General features: G+C 37.4%; 1 protein-coding gene across 5 annotated transcripts in view; it reads left to right on the forward strand.

Annotated features, from left to right (window-relative positions):
* The window catches only part of PREX2 (phosphatidylinositol-3,4,5-trisphosphate dependent Rac exchange factor 2), a 297,237-nt gene that overhangs the window by 180,795 nt on the left and 93,773 nt on the right, over positions 1-22,669 (forward strand). For all 5 annotated transcript variants that reach the window (XR_009253713.1, XR_009253712.1, XR_009253711.1 and 2 more), the window contains 7 exons: positions 1,627-1,806; positions 4,074-4,168; positions 4,954-5,036; positions 6,032-6,122; positions 6,769-6,897; positions 14,652-14,693; positions 20,681-20,898. Coding sequence is in view for 2 of the 5 variants with exons in the window: in XM_058699768.1 (XP_058555751.1) it covers positions 1,627-1,806; positions 4,074-4,168; positions 4,954-5,036; positions 6,032-6,122; positions 6,769-6,897; positions 14,652-14,693; positions 20,681-20,898 (838 nt within the window). In the remaining 3 variants the exon portion in view is untranslated. The remainder of the gene's footprint in view (positions 1-1,626; positions 1,807-4,073; positions 4,169-4,953; positions 5,037-6,031; positions 6,123-6,768; positions 6,898-14,651; positions 14,694-20,680; positions 20,899-22,669) is intronic.

Consider the following 22,669-nt stretch of genomic DNA (forward strand, 5'->3'; position numbering starts at 1 on the left):
TTAAAGTTGCAGCTCTAGCTTCTTCCCCTTCTTTATTTTCCTTCTTAACATTTGTCACCATGCGATACACTATATAGTTTACTTGTTTATAGTTGGTTTCTTCCCAGTAGAACCCAAGCTCCAGGAGGACAGGGGCCATGTTTTGTAAACTGCTGTATGCACAGCATCAATAACAATGCATGGTACAATAGATAACGTCTAATTAAGTAATTAGCGAATTCTCTTAAGTATTTACTCAGTGCATGGCACTGTGGGTTATCCATGGAAAGTATAAGACATTCTCATAGTCTTGAAATAAAACAGCCATGACCTTGCTATGGAAAGATGAGCGTGAAGATCTGTACATTTGTGCTGTTGATTAGAACAGAATGCCATCACTACTTGGCGAGAAGATGATTGTTGGCTGCAGAAGCCATGCAAGAGCCCTTTCATAAGATATGGTTCACTTCGTTTTGCAAGTTTTACAGCATTTTGTTTGATCACAGATTGATTCCATGTTTTCATAATTTTGAGTGAGTACTAACAGAAACTTTTTACAGGCAAACATTCAAGTCTGGAGCGATGGAATCCGTGCTACTCAAAGTGCACATCAAGTATGATGCCAGTTCAGAATCTGGCATCTCCCACTTGGCTCAAGGTTGTGTTGTTAGTCTTGAGCCAAGTGGGAGAACTTTTCATTTGAGTAGATTTGTGATGCATCATCGTGACTAGAGTGTCGATGATATGGGGTAGCCCCTGCTGCCTCCTATCCTTATATTGTGTGTGACTCTGTTTAATGTCTTATGACATTATCACTTGTATGAACAGTGAGAAAGGATTGACCACACGATATTCTCTCTGTCAAAAGAGAGAAAGCCTGGGAGAAGCCCAGGATAGATGGGTAGATGGGTTTTTCATATCTGAGGGAAAGCCAGTGAGGATATTTAAGCACATTTAGTGTTTATTTTAATATTTGGGTAGCACTGTAAAGTTTTCCAGGTATTTTCAGGTGGCAGCGATAGTGGTGATAATGGCTAGGGGAGAGAGGTGACACGCATTATGTACAGGAACATATTCTCATTTCATTTGGGCGAGTTCTTATTTTCCCCATATTGTGGATATCAGAGAGAACTATCCTAGTTTTTCTGTGGTAACAAAACTAGTGAGTGGCACAACTGGGATTTGAACACAGTTTTCTAGTCTAAATTGTGTGCTGTTTCCATTATTCTGAGAAGAAAAAGCGAACTTCGTATGAACTTTAAAAAAATATATCTATTTGAGAGAGAGAGAGAGAGAGAGAGAGAGAGAGAGAGAGAATGTGCACTTGCACACATGCACAGGGAAGGGCAGGGAAGTTGGGAGAGCGAATCCTAAGCAGCCTTCATGCTGTCCGTATGGGCCCCATGTGGGGCTCAGTCTCACAAACTGAGATCATGACCTGAGCTGAAATCAAGAATCAGACACTTAACCGACTGAGCCACCCAGGCACCCTGTGTGATCATTTTTTTATGCAATCAAATACTTATTTTATGTGAAACAAACAGCTTAGAAGTATTTGTAAGCCTATCATATTCAACAAGTAAGGAGGTTATCCGTAGCAGCCAGTTTGAAAACATGCACTTATTTTTTTTTAATATCACATTGCAGCCTTCTGTCTTCCATAACATATTCTCCTAAATTAGAACGTAAGACATCAGAGTGCACAGGACCAACAGACAGTGACAACGAGAAGGGAGAAAGAAATAGCAAACGAGTCTGTTTTAATATGGCGGGAGATGAGCAGGAAGATTCAGGTCATGACACCATCAGCAACAGAGACTCTTACAGGTAATTCATTAATTCCTTGAACTCATCTCATCAACACAGTCAAATATGGTTCTGTATTTTCCGCAAAGATCTTGAAAAAACTTTTTGTCGTTTTTATTTATTACCCTCACAAAATAACCGCTGGCTGTTACCCACCCCAGAGAAAGCATAGGGATTCCACATAATCTTTCAATTATTGGTTTTTCATAATCTTAGTAATTTGGAAAAAGCATTTTTTTTTCTCCAGGTCTGTGGACCTAACTTGGGGGACTCGTTTTGTTACAGAGTATGTAATATGTATAGCAAATAAGCCAATTGAGCCTATGTTAACTTTTTTTTCCAAATATCTGTTTCTGATTATTGGACTATTGGATAGTGAATAGGAGTTCTTCTTGTTGTATTTCTCCCCTTGCTTGTTATATTCTAAATTCCAAGCTAATTGGACTAATTTCACCTGCTCACCTCCATGACCAGCTTTGTGTATTTTTTCCTTCCTTGCACGCTTTCTGCATAATCTTGGTAGGTAGGACTGCTGTACCAAAGTACCAAGGACTGGATGGCTTAAACAGAAGAGGTTTATTTATTTATTATCTGACAGTTCTGGGGCCGGAAGTCTGTGATCAGGGTGTCAGCGGGGCCTTCCCTTCTATGGGGGTCTATGGAGGTCTGTGGAGGAAGGATCAGGTCCAGGCCTCATTCCTTGGCTGTAGATGGCCGTCTTTGCCCTATGTCTTTGTGTGTGTCCACATTTCCCCTTCTTCTAAGGACACCAGTCATACTAGATTAGGGCCCACCTTAATGACCTCATTTTAACTTAATTATGTCTGTGAAAACCCTCCTCCAGATAAGATCATATTCCTGGGTATGGAGTGTTAGACTTCCAGCTGTGAATTTTAGGGAGAGACACAACCAACCCTCCAAAGTCTGTCTTCCTACCAGACTCCAACATGGCTCCTACAGTGAACTTCCTTAACTGGAGTTGCTTATTCTTTCGATCTTTGTGTCACCTGACACCTCATTGACAGCTGTCCTAACCCACCACATGTGCCACATGTGCCACTTCAGCATCCCCTACCTTACTTACCTTAATCGAAGACAAAAACTCTTATTTGCTGTTATATGTTATGCAGTGGTTTACAATGAAAAGACACTAAGTAAGTATTACTAAAGCTATTCTCCTCAGAGATGTTTAGCACAAACTAACAGCTAACATTAAAAACATTTTCACCAGACACATGGGGAAACAAGATGATTTCACATAATTCCCACCATGGCCTGATGTGGCACATTCTCCTATTAACTCCATTTTAAGTGTAAGGAAGGTGAGTCCCGATGAGTTATATAATTTGCCTGTGAAACCAGGTGGTCTGGCTCACAGTTTGTCTCTCAGCCAGTGTACTGTCCCAATTTCTACGTGAAAAGGATTTTAATGAATATGTAAGAGTTAATTATTCCTAGGGATTTAATAATTTAGAACCCAGATTAACCACTTTTACCATTTCATTCACTTTTCGCTTCAAAGGATACCAGTAGGCTGTTTAATAGGAACCTGTGGTTGTTCTCCAGTGGGAAATTACAGATCTGAAAATACTTTCTTACCTCAATTTCTAGTTATCAGATAATTGAGATTACCCTCAAAGTCTCCCTCTAGGCTAAAATAGAAATTTTGAATGTAAATTGAAAGTTCAATAAGTCCTTTTTACCAATTCTGAGAGGAAAAAGTATTTTGCCTCGTGGACTCTTTCCTGAAATCTGTAACGTGTCCATATTCACCCACCAACCTTTTAATCACTCTTTCCTGGGACAGTGATTACCGAGCACTTCCCGGGTGTGGCAGCCCGTGCTGAGCTCTGAGGTGGGGACAAGGTGTGGGTCCTCTCTGGGGTTAGCTCAGGGTGCAGTTGATGAGTTAGAATTTAAAGCTCCCAGAAAGAGTGGAAAGGCAGAGGTCAGGAAACAGGACCTTGTCTCTATCAGCAAATTAACTACAGACACATAGCGTCAAATAGATTATGAAGAGTTTGAGGTGCAGCTGGACTCCTCGTTTTCTAACTTCCCATTTAAAAAAGTTCATTCAGGAGTAGCTTACGCGGCATAAGACATCTTGAAGTATGACTGCATTGGAGATTTTTTTTTTCAACGTAAGATAAAACGCGAGTTGAACAAAATTTCTCTTTCTCGTAATTTTCTGTTAGACCTGTCAGTAAGTAGAACTGTGAGAGGGTGCGTTTCTCTAGTAAGAGCTGGCAGATGTGCCCCGAAAGTGACATGTGCCTCCTTCTTTCCAGCGACTGCAACAGCAACAGGAACTCTATCGCGTCTTTCACCAGCATCTGCAGCAGCCAGTGCAGCTCGTACCTCCACAGTGACGAGATGGACTCAGGTGCGTCCGGCCGCACCTGGCCACGCTCGGCCTCCGGGGGGGGGGTACTTTTAAGGGCTGGAGTCCTTGGATCGGCTTGCGTTTTCACCGTCTGTGAGGCATTCTTGGCTGTCGCTCTACTGCGTTTCACTCGCACGTGTTCGATAAAGTTAGCGTCGCGGGCCCATGGTAAACAGAGTGAATTAAAAAGAGATGAGAGAAACAAATGGATTCTGATCTGAATGTGTATCTTAGGAAGTTTCGTGGTACTGTGAAGGATGCGAGGGTCCCTGGCAACGGGTTGTGCTAAAACGTTAGGCGTTGACTGTGGGAGGAAGTGGGACGGGCTTTGAAACCGAGGACTTGCGAGACAGTAGATGCTCCTGAACTGGCCTTGGAGGTGGGTGGCGGGGAGACGAATGGTGAGGAAAACACTGAGAGTTAGAAATACCCTGCAAATAGCTTAGTTGGAGTGTGGTAAGAACAAAGACCTGGCGCCCGGTTAGGACACATCTTAATTTTGAAATACGCAGTTTATTTCAACTATGTAACCGTTAGATAACTGCACCGTTTGAACGAATCGTTGACATGGGATATACAGTGTTTGTTCCTGTGAGGCACTCTGTTTCCACCTGCATTTCAAAGAGCATTCATCTGATACTCTAACTGCTATTGAGTCTTTTGGGACTCTTATCTGAATATAAGAACTTGATGGAATAAGAGCTCATGTTGAAAGATTATTTTCTTATTTTATTTATATTAAAATATTTTAGCATGTTAAACATAAGATTTATCTTTATATCCAGGTGATGAGCTTCCCCTCAGTGTTCGCATTTCTCACGATAAACAGGACAAGATACACAGTTGTCTTGAGCATCTTTTCAGCCAGGTATGATTTTTTCTTTTTTTCCACAGGCCAAACTGTCAGGAGTCCCTTCTGTAGACAGAGTAAAAAGAACTTGGAATAAAAATGGAAAGGCCTCAATCTGTTCCTCTGCCCCCTGTACCTCAATTTCCACAATTTAAAATGGGAATAAAGATTCTTCAGCCAACCAACCTAAAGGATTGTTGTGACTATCAAGTATTTTATGGTTCTTGGAAACGTTACAGTTATAAACACAGGCATTATTCTTTTAGTATATTTTATTTATTTTCAGAATTCTTCATGACATTTCTTGCTTCACTTTATTCCTAATTTTAAGGAGCGCAAGGTTGTTGTAGTGCTTGTGTTGGTGTTTTGCATTTTTAAAATTTGTTTAAATGTTTATTTATTTGAGAGAGAAGGAGAGAGAGAGAGCAAGGGAGGGGCAGAGTGAGAGAGAATCCCAAGCAGGCTCCATGCTGTCAGCACTAGGCCCAACATGGGGTTCAGTCTCATGAACTGTGAGATCATGACCTGAGCCAAAATCAAGAATCAGATGCTTAACCAACTGAGCCACCCAGGTGCCCCGGGTGTTTTGCAATTAAAAAAAAAAAAAAAAAAAAATATATATATATATATACACACACACACACACACACACACACACATATATATATATCCATAACCAAAATTCATAATGTAGAAGCTTTTACTGCTTTGAGAAGGATTATGATGACTTTTAGGGTTTTTTTTAATAACTCTAGAAATCTCTTTTTGTAAAGTAAACATATAAAATATATTTATACTTTATATTAATATATGGTGTGGTAGGAAATATTGCAAGTATTATCTGTGAGTTTATTCCAGTATTTTATTCAAAGGTGGATTTTTGCAAGCATCCTGAGATTTCAAAAATAATTGTGGCTCTAAGACAAAGCTGTTTTACAAGAGTTACTCTTGGAAATGTATACTATATATTATGAGAAGTATGTAACTTTCAGAAATCTCTGCTGTTATGATAGGTGGATTCGATTACCAATCTCCTAAAAGGGCAAGCTGTTGTAAGGGCCTTTGAGCAAACCAAGTACCTCACACCAGGGCAAGGATTACAAGGTAAGGTTTAAAAAAAATCATTATTAGAAGCAATTGGGAAACAAAAGTGGGAAATAATATAGTCATGAAGCAAAAGCATAGTTTAAGAAGACAATGGCTGCTCATGCTTCAAAATCTCCTTAATATTAATTCAGTTTAGTTATTTTTGAATGTATATAAAAATGTCAGTACAGGACCTTTTAGTTTCTTTGAAAGTTTAAAATGTTCAATTCCTATAGGGACTAGAATGAATAGAAATGAGTTAATTGAAGAGATGTTGCACTGCTTTTGCTGAAACCAGCATAAGTGCCTACTTGGTTGTAGCCCATTGGTGGGGGAAGGGGTTTCTGGAATGTGTGTTGGCAAACAGAACAGCCAAACAGACCAAGATCTAGAGCCACCACTTTCTGACCTCTAGTTTTGGACATTGAAAACAGAATTTTTAATCTAAACTGTTCCCTTGGTTTAAACATTTGTAAGAAAATAATTGTAAGGTTTGACTTTTTTTTTAGGTTTAGCCAATTTTCTCCTGTAATGTAACTAGAGAAATTACCACCATGCTAATAATCCAGGATGGCAGGAATGAAAGAGAATTCTGAAGCTTAACGGTTTATTAACTGTTTGCTAAATGGTTGAAACTTATAAGAGCTTTTCTGTGTTTATTTAGAATTTCAGCAGGAAATGGAACCAAAGCTGAGTTGTCCAAAAAGGTTAAGGCTTCACATCAAGCAAGACCCTTGGAATCTTCCCAGCAGTGTCCGGAATCTTGCTCAGAACATCAGAAAATTTGTTGAAGGTCAGGATGAAAAGCAAAGAACATTGTATAGCATTAGCAATAATCACTTAAACCCCCAAAACTCAGTAGTGCCCTGATTACTTTTTGCAGTATTTCATGTTATGAGGAAAATAAAAGAACTGGAAAGGGTGAGGTAGGAGGAAGGAAAAAGGAATAGAATTATAGAGCCTCATGCTCCAAGGATCTAAACAATGTGGAATGAATCATGAAGAATATTTTCAGTAAATGGAATAAGAGCTCATACTTAAGAAGAAAAGTGGAACATGGAGAGAGTTTCATATTTTATAATATGAAACAATATCAGAAAAATTTCTAAAAGATTCACAAAAGTCATGAAGCTAAGTTTTTTTTTCAATATATGAAATTTATTGTCAAACTGGTTTCATACAACACCCAGTGCTCATCCCAAAAGGTGCCCTCCTCAATACCCATCACCCACCCTCCCATCCCTCCCACCCCCCATCAACCCTCAGTTTGTTCTCAGTTTTTAACAGTCTCTTATGTTTTGGCTCTCTCCCACTCTAACCTCTTTTTTTTTTTCCCCTTCCCCTCCTCCATGGGTTTCTGTTAAGTTTCTCAAGATCCACATAAGAGTGAAAACATATGGTATCTGCCTTTCTCTGTATGGCTTATTTCACTTAGCATCACACTCTCCAGTTCCATCCACGTTGCTACAAAGGGCCATATTTCGTTCTTTCTCATTGCCACGTAGTATTCCATTGTGTATATAAACCACAATTTCTTTATCCATTCATCAGTTGATGGACATTGAGGCTCTTTCCATAATTTGGCTATTGTTGAGAGTGCTGCTATAAACATTGGGGTACAAGTGCCCCTATGCATCAGTACTCCTGTATCCCTTGGATAAATTCCTAGCAGTGCTATTGCTGGGTCATAGGGTAGGTCTATTTTTAATTTTCTGAGGAACCTCCACACTGTTTTCCAGAGTGGCTGCACCAATTTGCATTCCCACCAACAGTGCAAGAGGGTTCCCGTTTCTCCACATCCTCTCCAGCATCTATAGTCTCCTGATTTGTTCATTTTGACCACTCTGACTGGCGTGAGGTGATACCTGAGTGTGGTTTTGATTTGTATTTCCCTGATGAGGAGCGACGTTGAGCATCTTTTCATGTGCCTGTTGGCCATCCGGATGTCCTCTTTAGAGAAGTGTCTATTCATGTTTTCTGCCCATTTCTTCACTGGGTTATTTGTTTTTCGGGTGTGGAGTTTGGTGAGCTCTTTATAGATTTTGGATACTAGCCCTTTGTCTGATACATCATTTGCAAATATCTTTTCCCATTCTGTTGCTTGCCTTTTAGTTTTGTTGGTTGTTTCCTTTGCTGTGCAGAAGCTTTTTATCTTCATAAGGTCCTAGTAATTCATTTTTGCTTTTTAATTCCCTTATCTTTGGGGATGTGTCGAGTAAGAGATTGCTACGGCTGAGGTCAGAGAGGTCTTTTCCTGCTTTCTCCTCTAGGGTTTTGATGGTTTCCTGTCTCACATTCAGGTCCTTTATCCATTTTGAGTTTATTTTTGTGAATGGTGTGAGAAAGTGGTCTAGTTTCAACCTTCTGCATGTTGCTGTCCAGTTCTCCCAGCACCATTTGTTAAAGAGACTGTCTTTTTTCCATTGGATGTTCTTTCCTGCTTTGTCAAAGATTAGTTGGTCATACGTTTGTGGGTCTAGTTCTGGAGTTTCTATTCTATTCCATTGGTCTATGTGTCTGTTTTTGTGCCAATGAAGCTAAGTTTTATGGGAAGTCTAAAAATTGTGAATCCATGAGAATCAAAATAATAACACGGGTTTTATCACTGTTTTTCAAGTTTCCTTTTTGGAAGTGTTTGTCTAAGTTTATTGTTATTAGCTACCATGACATTGCTTACTCAACATCCTATAATTGGTACAGCCTACAGTTGGAGATGTAACACTTCAAGATGATTCTAGTGAGTCTCATTTCATGTTGTTTAGGGCTAGAGTATTATGTAGGAAATTCTGAGGGTTTCCAAAATGATTATAGTGAAATAAAATGAAATGAGAAATATGTTTGATTTTTTTAAATGCCTGATTCAGTGGTTGTCTTCCCAACATTGGACCAGTGGTTGGAAATGTCTGGAGATATTTTTTTTGGTTGTCACAATTGTGAGTGTGCTACTGGCATCTAGTGCATAGAGGCCAGACATGCTTCTAAATGTTGTGTGGTATACAACACTGTCCCTCACAACAAAGAATTATTTGGCCCAAAATGTCAATAGGGCTGAGGTTGAGAAACCTCTAGAGTAAATAAATATATGCCTGCATTTAAATTTTTATCCCTCAGTCATTTGGATACGGTAAATAGTATTCAGCAGAATAACAACATAACCCCAGTCACTACCATTTGTTTTAGGGTGAAATAGAGAGAGTTGTATACTTTGCCGACAAAAGAGAGCTCTTAACCAGATAGAGTCTAAGCCTGTCACATAACTCTTGGGCCTCAGTTTCTTCATTTACCAAATGACAGAGATGTGTGTGTGTTCTGGGATTACTAAATTTTCCACCTAGAAATGTACTCAAATATAACATCTTAGATATTGATTACCGATCAGTAGAAGGAAAAAGTTGTATAGATATGGAGAACTCCATATAAATCTCTTGTGATGAAATCTCTTGTTTTTGACAGCTGGATTTCTTGGCTATATTATTAGTTTATAGCTAAATATAATGGCTACTTGTTACACATAACATCATATTTAATGAAAAGTCTGAATTTAAAACCCCCCGAAATAATGAATATCAGAAATGATAAATATATTTTTTTAAAAGCTTCCAGGTTTAAAGGAATTTAAACATACATTTTACTGAGTAAAAGGTAATTTTTTTTTGAGGAATAAATGCCAGTATCATAACACTCATAGAATTTGTAAATGCACTTGTTCTCATCATCTTTGAGGGTTCTTCCCATCTTATAATTGTTTTTAGACTAAATGCAGTATCAAGAACAGAGAAATCATTAAACCTTTTGTTTTTTGAGGAGCTTTATCTTTAACATTTAAACACTTTCTAATGCAATATAAAAAGCTTAATTTTTAGTGATACTCATTTAAAAAACCTTACATTTTTGGGGCACCTGAGTGGCTCAGTCAGTTGAGTGTTGGATCGAGTCCTGCGTCAGGCTCTTTGCTGAGCACATGGAGCCTACTTAAGATTCTCTTTCTCTCCCTCGGCCCCTCTCCCCTGCTTGCTCTCTCTCTCTCTCTCTCTTTCTCTCTAAAATAAATAATTAATTAATTAAAAATATTACTTTTCATCTTAAGTCCTCACCAGTTTATCATGAATTCATCCTATTCAACTTAAAGGTAATTTTCTATTTCCCATTTGTCTTTATATAGGGGATTATTTAATGAAGGGTTAGGTCTTGGCTAGAAATTCAACATAATGTCAGCTTGCCAGCATTTCATGGTTTACATAAGTAGCTGGGATAACCCCATTCTGATGTTCCTGTAAGGGAGGAAAAAGGTGATCTTTTTCTTTCTACCCTTCTAGGTTCTCTGGCTGGGATCCTATAAATTAGTCAGACAAAAAAAAACAAATGAAAAGCATATACATTTATTTAGTATCTTTTACATGACATGGGAGCCTTTGTAAGGAAATGAAGACCAGAAAAAAATGGTTAAACCTGAGTGCTTTTTAACTAAGTTTGATGAAGGGTAGAAAATTTTGGGAAAATGGAATAGGACAAAAGGGTATGAATGAAGGGTAATAAACTGGGGGAAACTTAGCAAGGCCTGTTCCTCTCAGTATCCCTCCATGTTCTGAGGTAAGGATGTTTTTTCCTCTGGGATTGAGAAGGCACTTCTCGCATGAAGGTTTTATGACCTGCTTCAGGGGAGAAGCAGAGAGTCCTCTGTACATCTGCTGTTCCTCAAATTCCTTCATGTTAAATTTTCAGTATGATAAATTGTCATATTTTGGGATAGTGTGTTCTGAACCTCATCATTCATTCATCTCTGATTTCAAAATATCCTATCAAGTATATACCAAAGATGATATAAAAACATAACAATTATATGATCTTTATATAGGAAACACTGTTACAGTGTCATTCCTAAACTACATCACACTGTGTCATTCATCCATTCACAGCCTGCTAAACTGAGGGTAGAAGACAGCAGAAAAAACAGTAGACGAAATGGTGGATAGATTCATTGTGTAGTGTCACAAAGTTGATGCCTGTCTCCTGCTTAAACGCTACACTAAATTATGGTCTCGAATTATCAGCCAACTGAAGATATTTTTGCTTGATTAGTCCACTGTGATGTTGTGATTTACAATAAGAAATATGTAACTGGTGTTTGACCCCGTCCCTGGCAGATTTTCTAAAACTCTTGGAATTTCTTGTGAGGAGAACAATAAAGGTGTCTTTTGTTCTGTCAATGAGGTGACTTTTGGAAAACCTCTACTGATGGGGGCTGGTTGCAAGGAAGCCAACCCTGTGATTAGGGGGTTGGAACTTTCCAAATTCCATCCCCCTCCCCACCTGGGGGAGAGGGCCTGGGGATTTAGTTCAGTCAACAGTAACTAATGATTTAATCAATCATGCCTATGTAATGAAGCCTCCATAATATCCCAAAAGGATGGGATGCGAAGAGCGTCCAGGTGGGTTCTAGAAGAGTGGTGCATTGAGAGAACATGGAAGCTCTGCACCATTTCCCCATGCCTTCCTTTCCCAGGGCATCTCTTCCTTCTGGCTTCTCCTGAGTTCTATCCTTTTATAATAAACTGGTGATTTAGATGTTTCTCTGGGTTCTGTGAGCCACTCTAGCAAATTGATCAAACTTAAGGAAGGAGTGGTTGGAATCTCCAGTCTGTAGCTAGTTAGTCAGAAACACAGGTGACACCTGTTGACAGGTGGCACCTGAAGTGTGTGTGTGTGGGGGGGGGCAGGCAGTCTTGTGGGACTGAGCTTTTGCCCTGTGAGATCTGATGCTGCCTTTAGGTCGATAATGCCAGAACTGAGTCGAATTGTAGGATACCCCGAGAGTGTTGAATAATTGCTTGGTGGTATGGGGTGAAAAAAACACACACGGAGATTAGTGGTATAATTGGACCCATCATCACCTTAAATTCAAATGTTTATTAGCGAACACATTTTCAACTCTTGCTCCCTACAAAAATTGTACTTTTCTCAAAATCTATCATTTTTTTCAACAACTTACTTTTTTCCCCATTTTTTCCTCTGCTGTTGTCCCAAATAAACTAAAGAGCTTCTTCTCCTTTTTTTTTTTTTTTTTTTTTTTTTAATTTATTTTTGGGACAGAGAGAGACAGAGCATGAACGGGGGAGGGGCAGAGAGAGAGGGAGACACAGAATCGGAAACAGGCTCCAGGCTCTGAGCCATCAGCCCAGAGCCTGACGCGGGGCTTGAACTCACGGATCTTCTCCTTTTTTTAAATCATAAGTCTCCATTTCCCCCTTTTTCTCCTTACCTCAGTAATTAGAATAGTTTTCTGGTGATTCCCCTGTCTCCATCTTTTCTGGTTTATATATTACTATATACTATATTCATCTTCCTAAAATATCATGTTAATAATCTGGTACCCTGCCCCAGAACCTAACAGTGATTTTTGTTAGATAAGTCTAAACTCATCAACCTGATGGTAGAAGCCATTTTTCAGTGGGGCTATCTAACTATATCCCAATCTCAGTCTCTAAATTATATAATAAAGTCTTTTCTATTCTAGATTGTTGGAAATTTGGTATTCATTCTTTACTGTATTCTCTTGCTAGCACTCTTTCCCACTCTTAGGCTATGTACCTACTCCCTTGACAATGTAACTTTCAAAAATGTTTAAAAACATTTCAGGACTCACTTAGAATTCTAGACAACTTTAGCTAGATCCAGATTATAATAACAATAATGCTTCACAGGTACACGGTTCTTTAAACAGTTTTCCAAAGCTTTTAATATATATCCCTTTTTATTTTTTTACACAGGCTCCTGAAATAGATAAGATAGTTGTTATCATCACTTATGAATGAGCACATTGAAAGTCAAAGTATGGTTGGCCATTGAACACCATGAGGATTAGGGGCTCTAATTTCCTACAGAGTCAAAAATCTGCATTTGACTCCCCCCACTCTGCCATCAAACCTAACTACTAATAGCTTACTGCTGACCAGAAACCTTACTGATAACATAAATATTCAGTTAATATACATTTTGTGTGTTATATGTATCATATACTATATTCTTAAAGTAAGCCTGAGGAAAGAAAACGTTAAGAAAATCATGAAGAAGAGAAAATCCACTTACAATACTGTACTGTATTTATTGAAAAAATCCACATATGAGTGGACCCATGCAGTTCAAACTTTTGTTATTCAGGGGTTAAGTGTACTTTAGCAATTTTCCAAATACCACAAAGCTGGTACACTTTCCTTGGTTTCATTAACCCTTAGTCAACCACAGTCAAGAAGCAGAAGATCGTCTTTCTGACTTATCATCAGAAGGTTAGTAGTAGCTTGACTCTACATCGCAATGCCTACTTCATCTCATCATGTAGGCATTTTATCACCTCACATCATCACAAGAGGAAGGTTGAATACAGTACAGTAAGATATTTTGAGAGCAAGAGAGACCATATTCACATAACTTAATAGATTATTATAATTGTTCTATTTTATTATTAGTTCTTGTTGTTAATCTCTTACTGTGCCTAATTTGTAAATTAAACTTTGTAATAAATATGTATGTACAGGAAAAAACATCGTATATATAGGGTTCAACACTATCCATGGTTTCAGGCACCCACTGGGGGTCTTAGTCCATATCCCACATAGATAAGAGGGGATGACTGTAACAGATGGTTCTTCTGACTCTTTCTTGTACTTTCCTGCCTCTGAAATTCTCGTGTTATTATCTTCTTTGTAAAATGTAACGACCTCTCAAGTATTTCCTACATTTCTTATCAGGTAATTTTGTCACTCTGACTCTATTGTGAACCTGTCTGGAATAGGATGCAACCTAACCTTCTTTTATTTCCCATAATCTTTAGCACATGAAGAAGCTTTGAATATTTTCATATTTCCTTATTGCAAGTAAACTGTTTACCAATTAGAAGTAAGGCAATGAGTATGAAGTTAATACACATCATTTATTGAACATTTGTGATTGCCCTCGTTTGGAGATGTGTTGTGAAAAAGAGTATTTGGAAATATTTAGTATTGTTCTGCACTTTAGGACAGTATATTGACATACAGATAGGAAAGGAAGTCTATATAGAGAGAGATTATATAGATATACATTATATAACTTACAAGTATAATCTGTATAATTAATTTATAATTCTAATATATAATGTATAATAAAATATGTATATTTATAGATAAAGTTTATAAATGTATATACGATATTTAAAAGTTTAAGTAACTAAGAAGAAATGCCGTTTGAGAGTTTATTGATCAAGACCACAATAGCTGTAGAAGTTTAGAGAACACCATGGAAACTACAGCAGCTAAGGGTGACTTACAAAGGATGAAGCAGAATTTGAAGGGTGTTTCACAGACTAATTTAATTTGGAACTGGAAGGATTTTAGCATCTTGAGAAATGGATAGAATTTATATAGGCAGATAGGAAGAATAGCATGTCAAGTAAATGGGATTTGTATTATCTAATGGAGTAAGGTTGTGCTATTTTTTACTACACAGTTAAAATGTGGTGTCAATGGCAAAAAAAGACTGAACAACTAACTGCTATGTTTTCTTTTTCTGCAGAGGTGAAGTGTAGGATACTCCTGGCTCTTCTTGAATATTCAGGTAATATTTCTCATTATTTTTATTATTTGAAATTATTGTAGGCTGAGACCTTAGAAGTGTCGTGATATCACAGCAATGCCTTTAACAGATTAGATGGAAATATGATCCATACTTACTCTAAAGCCTTGCAAAGATTTTTTAAAAATACTTAGTTTTAATAAAAACACAAAACATTCTCATCTTCAGTTATAGTACAAACATGGAAATGTATATAAATATATATTTAACTAAAACTAGAGCCACCATACAATCCAGCGATTGTGCTATTTAGGTGTTTACCCAAAGGATACAAAAATACAGATCCTAGGTGGTACATGCACCCAGGTGTTTATAGCAGCATTATCAACAATAGCCAAACTATGGAGAGAGCCCAACTGTCTGTCCATTGACTGATGAATGGATAAAGAGGATGTAGTATATATACACCATGGACGGTTACTCAGCCATCCAAAAGAATGAAATCTTGCCATTTGCAATGATGTGGATGGAGACAGTAAGTACTTTGCTGAGAGAAATAAGTCAATCAGAGAAAGGCAAATACAAATACCATATGATTTCACTCATATGTGGAATTTAAGAAACAAAACAGATGAACATATGGGAAGCGGGGGGAGAGACGAGAGGGAAGCAAACCACAGGAGACTCTTAATGAAAGGGAACAAACTGAGGGTTGATGGAGGGAGGTGGGTGGGGGATGGGCTAGATGGGTGAGGGGTATTAAGGAGGGCACTTGGGATGAACATTGGGTATTATGTAAGTGATGAATCACTGAATTCTACTCCTGAAACCAATGTTGTACTATATGTTAACTAAATAAAATTTAAATTTAAAAAAAGGAGAAAAATAAAATACAAATCTCCTTTTCTCTCCCTCTCTTCCTCTCCCTCTTCCTCTCCCCCTCCCCCTCTCTCCCTCTCTCTCTCCCTCTCTCTCTCTCTCTCTCTCACATATAGATGTATGTATACACACACACACACACACACACACACACACACACACACACACATATGTATATATATATATACACACACACACAGACACAGAATATAATTAAAAAGGAGGAAGGAAGCAGGTTTTGGTAAAGTTAATTGTGTACATGGCATTTATTGTGAAACTGGTCTAACTTTGGTTTATGAACAAAGAGGTAGTTGGGCTAGATTCAAGGGGTGGAGAAGTGGACTGTACTTAGAAGGAGAGGTCTTTTACAATCTATCATACCTGGAAATTTTAAATTATAAGTGAATGAATGAGTCAAGTTAACCAGAGGGCTTTTTTTGTTTGTTGGCTGATTTTTGCTTTAATTAAAGAAGTGTTGTTTTGTTTTTTTGACTGAGTAATAATAACAAAATATCTTACTTTTTTTTTAGTTTTCCTAATAACCACACAGTTGATATACCTCATACTTATGGATTTCCTTGGGTCCTCACAATCACTCTGTGAGAATATTATTTTTCCATAGTTTTAAATGTGGAAAAAAATTAACATTCAGGCTAATTAATAATAACTGGTAAATGTATTCATTCAACACATATTTTTGAGTATCTGGAAGATTAGATGCCTTATTGAGTAAATGCATTAATAGTAAGTGGCAGAGGAAATTCAAACTTAGTTATGCCAATTCCAGAAGTAGTCCTGGAACACATTGCTTTGTTCATTAGTATTTAAATGGCTGTTCTTATAGATCCTTATTTTGATTTCAATTTTATTTTTCTATTCCCATCATCATTCTCCTTTTTCCTACTTTATTTACTCACTCTTCTTTTCCCTCATATATAGGATAGCATCAGAATGCAGAATGCAGATTACTCCATGTTGTCGGCTGCAGAATTATGCTCTCCACAGGTGAAGGGTAGATTGTGTCTGCTAAATACTGTGGTTTTTTTGTTTTTTTAATTTATTTTAAAGACAGAGACAGGGAAGGGGCAGAGAGAGGGAAAAACAGAATCTGAAGCAGGCTGCAGGCTCTGAGCTGTCAGCACAGAGCCCGACGTGGGGCTCGAACTCACGGACTATGAGATCATGACCTGAGCTGAAGTCGGATGCTTAACCGACTGAGCCACCAGTCGCCCCTGCTAAATATTGTTTTTAGCTCACTTTTATTACTTTCTCTTTCTCTCTGTCTCTCTCATCTCTTTTTTATTTCTTTGTTGTTACTTTTTTTTTTCTTTTCCCTACAGTCTCAGAATAATGACTAGGATTACTTGTGTGTCTAGAAACCACGTCATTCTTTTTTAGACCAGCTATGGAATTTGAGCTTTTTAAACAGTGGAGAGTAAATTAAGTGTTACTATTTTAAAACATGTTTGTAGAAGGTGAATTTAAGTAGGTGCTTAAATCCTGGAATGAAACGGAAGCCTTTGATAAGTAAAACATTCATTTGTTTTGAATGTATTCCCACTACAAGAGAATTCTTATTCTGCAAAAACAGTAAACAGTCACCAAAAAAACAGCTCTCTGTGCCTTTCTTCTTTTGCTAGAAGCTAGAAGCAGCTGTTGTTGTTTTTGCTGTAATTCTTATTGATAAAAATGAGGAATGAGAATAGTTTTGGGGAAGGATGGACACTTGTGAATTTTGAACAGCTGCGTAATTATAAGAAAAGACCTGTTCATTTTTGCTGGGAGTTTGCTTATTTTGGTGTCTTTGCTCATCGTGTGGTTCCTTCCCTATTTAGCAATAGAACTGAGCTCCACTCAGTGCCAGGCACCCTGCTAGATGCTGGAGAAAAGAAGAATCACAATAATCATGCTGTGCAATTTCACTTTGATAAGTGCTTTATCTCGTTTATCTTTATTGTAGGTCTAAGAAGTAGAAATACCTCACATTATATGTAGGAATCTGATACCTAGGATTATATGGTTTAAAATGGATGGAATGGGTAGATGAAGTCAGATTATATGTCTCTAGGTCCATGAGCATAATTTACATTATATGCCACTTCTGCTGATCTTGATGTGCTGATGGTCTCTTGGGGAACCCAAACGTGTAAACAAACTCTCACACCGCTGAGTAATTAGCCATCTAGTACAGGAATGCCCCCGAGCCTGTGGTGGCAGATCAAGAAGTGCAGGATACTTCCTGAAGGAGAGGGGAAATTTCACCAGGGGAGGTAATATTTCCTAAGTTCAATGGGTTTCAGTAGTTCAAGGAGTTGACTCTTAAAGATGACTTAAAGTTTGCTAATGGAAAGGGTGAGAAAGTGTCTGCAGCCAGAAGGCCCCAAGGCGTGAGCTGTAAGAGCATTTAGCATTTGAGGAACCTGAGCAGTAGTGTGTGGCTCAAAGAGGAGAGGTCTGTACAGCCAGGGTCCTGGCTGCTTTCAGATACATTGATTTATCGTATTCTCACAACAAGCCTGTGAAGATTGTTGCTGGTGTAGGGATGAATGGAGGGAAGTAATGCATTTATAAGCTGTCAACCTAACTTGAGGATAGATAGATCGTAAAGATCCCTTTCTGCCACTCTGAGTTTTCTACCTTTGTTACTCACCGGGAAGCGATAATGTGTAAAAGTTATTTGAAAATCTCAATATGATGTGCATATTGAAGTTTATGCAAACAAGTCATTTACTCTTCTGAAAATAGGAAAGTACAACTGAAAATCACCTCAAGAAGTAGTAAACATTTATAAAATATTTTTTATTTAAAAATCTGTTGGTTTGAAATTTAAATGGCTGGTGGTCCAAGGGCATCTTGCATATCAACTTCTGTGACTCTACTGTGAGCACAGACATGGCCGAGGCTTCAACTTGGATGTCTTCATACCCCCAGTGATTGGTGCCATGTTTAATTCCTGTGGTGTATTCAGTGTGAAAAGTTTGAATTAATGAACAAATACAACTTTGTGTGATCATTATCTGATTTGGTAATGAGGTTGAATGAAAATTTTATTTGACTTTAAATGCATATACAATATAGTAGTGGAGTGTAGAATAAACATCTGAGTATTCTTTCTAAGGTTAAAAAATGGGAAGAAATTTGAGCATTGCTTCCCAAAAGCAATTTGAAGATAATTATTTCAACTAGTGGCAAAGTTATTAACCCTTGTGATCTCTTCTAAAGTTCTCAGTGGAACTGGATCCTTCCTTCTCTAGACCTTAGCTTTCCATTCTTCATATAAAGCATTTCTTTCCGATTCGGTTTTTATTGTGAAATTATTCTCAGGTTATAGGTGAGAGTATTCCTGCTAAAATTACTAGTATTTTTTTTTAATTTCCCAGATTTTCTGCTTTACTATAGGACAACAGAAAAGCAAAGCAAGAATGTACAAGAAAGATACAGGGCAGTTTTATGTAGTTTCTGTCTTGAACCCCGTACCACAGCTACACATTTGGCTCCCAAACCATCTGAATTATCCTTTTAGGTTAAACTAAATCCAGGCATTTCAAGAAGTCAGAGAATGAGCTCATGCATTTTCATTTCACTTAATTGGTTTCTTAGTTGCTCTACTGGTTCATCATTTTCATTTATTAATTCAGTAAATAGTTGCTGAATGTCTACACTTTGTTTAAAAGTGCACAACACTTTTAAAATTGTGCACAAGAAAAAAAGTGTTTTGCTTTTTTCTTAATTGAGGCTTGGACAGTTTTTTCCCAGTTTGGCTATTTCACAGTTACCTGTAAAACCCTCTTTTCCATCTATTTGAATGAGACACATGGTATGTAATTACTTAAGGGAAATGTCTAACACATGTTATTGATTAAGTTAAAAAGTTGAACCATATGGAATTGCCATATTCAACCATTTTGACCTAGTATAGCAGCAAGTTTGTATAGTTCAACATAATAAGTGGATATTTTCATTATAAAATTAAATATTTTAAATACCCAATCCTTTTTCTCATAAATTTTTTAAGATACTCGCTTTTACTAATAGTGAAACTAGGTAATACATAGCAGTTACATTATGTGTTCACATGCCTTTGATGGTTATTAAAAACATATGATCAGTGTTCTTGTTAACTTGAAATCATGCCTTTTTATCAAAAAAGCAAGAACTCATTAAATAATGGCAACATTTATACCTATGTTTTACACTAATACTGACAATGCTTCTTCATTTCAGAAAATTCTGAGCCCTTGAAATATTCAGTACATTTTTAAGAAAATGAGTATTTTCACTTTTATTGTTCTTCTAGTATAAGCGATTTTTCAGTGCACAGAATTTATGGCTTAGATTTATATAGTTCATGGAGTTTGTATGTATCCAAACACCCAAAGAAGTGAATCCCTGTGATCAGGTTCTCAGAGGCAAGCTTGTTTCCACTTAGAAAAAATGGTGGCCCAAGAGTGGCAATTCACAGGGTAGACATACCTTCAGTGTGGGTCCATCAAAAATCCAACCAGTTGCATAATAAGAATCCTGGTGAAAATCAGCATATGTTAAAACTGTAAATACATTACTTATTTCAAAGAAATATAAGAATTTATAAACTGGACATGTTTACGACTCCTGAAGTTTCCTTAGGTGAATCTAAGAGATCCAGATTTGCTTATTGTTATAAACAATCAGATATCAATACTCTTTTCCCCATGTGCATATCATGTTAACAAAATTAGAGTAAGTTTATTAGATCATTTAAAAAATTTGGTATTAATAATGTATTTCATTTGCCAGCACAAACTGGAAAATTGAACTTTGAATTTCCTTTAGGAAATATCATGAAACAAACAAATCATGTTCCATCAGAAAAAAAAACCACATCAATAAATAAAGCCTTTTTTCCCTTGGGTTTTGTAGAACAATTCAATGATTGCAAAATAAAGTCACAATATCAATTAACCAAAGTTATTTTAATGGTTTTTAAATTTTTTTGGTGTTTAGCATATTTGCTAAAGTGTATGCTTATTAGTAGAGTTCAGATTCACATTTTCCACATGGTTTGAGTATAGTGAAAGGATGAAATAACAGCAAATATAAATGCTTAATGAATTGGTTTTATTTACCTGTGGCATTTTTCAAAACTGTCTTTATGTTCTCCTGGGTTACAGACAGTGAGACACAGCTCCGAAGAGACATGGTTTTCTGCCAGAGTCTTGTGGCCACAGTCTGTGCCTTCTCTGAGCAGCTTATGGCAGCCTTAAACCAGATGTTTGACAACAGCAAAGACAATGAGATGGACACCGGGGAGGCCAGCAGAAGGTGGCTGGACCAGATAGCGAATGCAGGTGTTCTTTTTCACTTTCAGTCGCTCCTGTCACCAAACTTGGTAAGGAATCACAGTGTCTCCCACTGCCTATGACAACCATAACATACCTTGTAACCCATTCCCAAATAAGTGGTTATTCATTATATATTAGCAGGCAGTCAGCTACTTTAAAAGAATTCATTTTTCCATGGGCAAATATGGTTTTAGTAACTATGTAGAAGGTATTTCTTCTTTCCTGATTTTACATATTCTCAGGCTGCTGAAAGCTGAGAAAGCCTCCATCTGTTACTAATTCCTATATCCCTAAGCAGTGATGGAGAAAGATCATCAGAGGAAAGAGGGTCTTTATGCTGTGGTTCCTTATTTCCAATCCAGAAGTGCCACGAAAGCCAAGCTCCCACTGAGGTTGATATTCTGGAGCCTGCTTGATAGACAAGATCTGACAACTTTCATGCCTTACTATCTGACAATCTGTTTAAAATTTGTGTATGTTAAATGATTTTATTTCCTTCCTTTGCACGCATGTTTGTCCTGTTAAATGTAAGAACACTGCCTTAATTATTGTAGAATAATCCATATTTATGTGTCAGTTTCCCTCAGTGCACATGAAGAAAGCATCACAAAATATTTGATAAATCAAAGTAGTCTTTTAACATATACTTTCTATGGTTCTGATAGTTGTCATGATGTTCAAAAAGACAAATATGTTCACTCTTAACGTATAAGCTGAAGGTGCTCATCAAATAGAATTGTGATTTTAAATATGAGATCCTGTGTCACCTATTAAACAAATATATGTGAGTTTATATATCAAAATGTTTTTCTTTAACGATAATGAAGATAGGGAGGTAATTGCAATACTGCACAGTCATAAAAGGTTCTGAAATAAGGTAAGGAAGTCTGCCTCAGTGTACTTCAGAGAAACAAAATTAGGTTCTTTTGAAAAGATTCCATGCGCTCCATGTGGGCGACGGTTTCTTATTTGATTGCTAATAAAACTCAGAAAGATTTAACTAATGAAAATTTTGAAATAAGGCACTTTTGGAAATGTTTACAAACAAAATAAGTATTAATTATTTCCTATCAAATAGAAATGTCGTAAGAAAGCAAGCCCACTTCCTAACACATTAAGTGTTTGTTAGATGGGTGAATGAATGAGCCTTCATTTCTTTTCTTTTTTTTTTTTTTTTAAATGTTTTTTTTAATGTTTATTTATTTTTGAGACAGAGAGAGACAGAGCATGAATGGGGGAGGGTCAGAGAGAGAGGGAGACACAGAATCAGAAGCAGGCTCCAGGCTCTGAGCTGTCAGCACAGAGCCCGACACGGGGCTCGAACCCACAGACTGCGAGATCATGACCTGAGCCGAAGTCGGACGCTTAACCGACTGAGCCACCCAGGCGCCCCTGAGCCTTCATTTCTATTCTACTCTTATTTTAAAACTGACGCTGTTTAATCAAGTGCTGGTACTTTTACTTTAAACTTAATTTTGTTCCAAATCCCAAGGAATGGGGGAAAATATTTGAACTTATATACCTGATAAGTGACTTATATCCAGACGCTAGAAAGAATTCTTTATTTTTTAATTTTTTTAATTTATTTTGAGATTGAGAGAGAGAACAAAAACAGGGGAGGGGCAGGGAAGAAGAGACAGAATCCCAAGCAGGCTCCACAGCCGTCAGCACAGAGCCCAATGCAGGATCAAACTCACAACTATGAGATCATGACCTTGGCTGAGACCAAAAGTTGGACGCTTAACCAATTGAGCCACCAAGTGTCCCAACACTCTATGATGAATTCTTAACACTTAATAAAAAGACAACTTGATTAAA

The sequence above is a fragment of the Neofelis nebulosa genome, chromosome 14 (genome assembly GCF_028018385.1).
Source record: "Neofelis nebulosa isolate mNeoNeb1 chromosome 14, mNeoNeb1.pri, whole genome shotgun sequence".
NCBI lineage: Eukaryota > Metazoa > Chordata > Mammalia > Carnivora > Felidae > Neofelis > Neofelis nebulosa.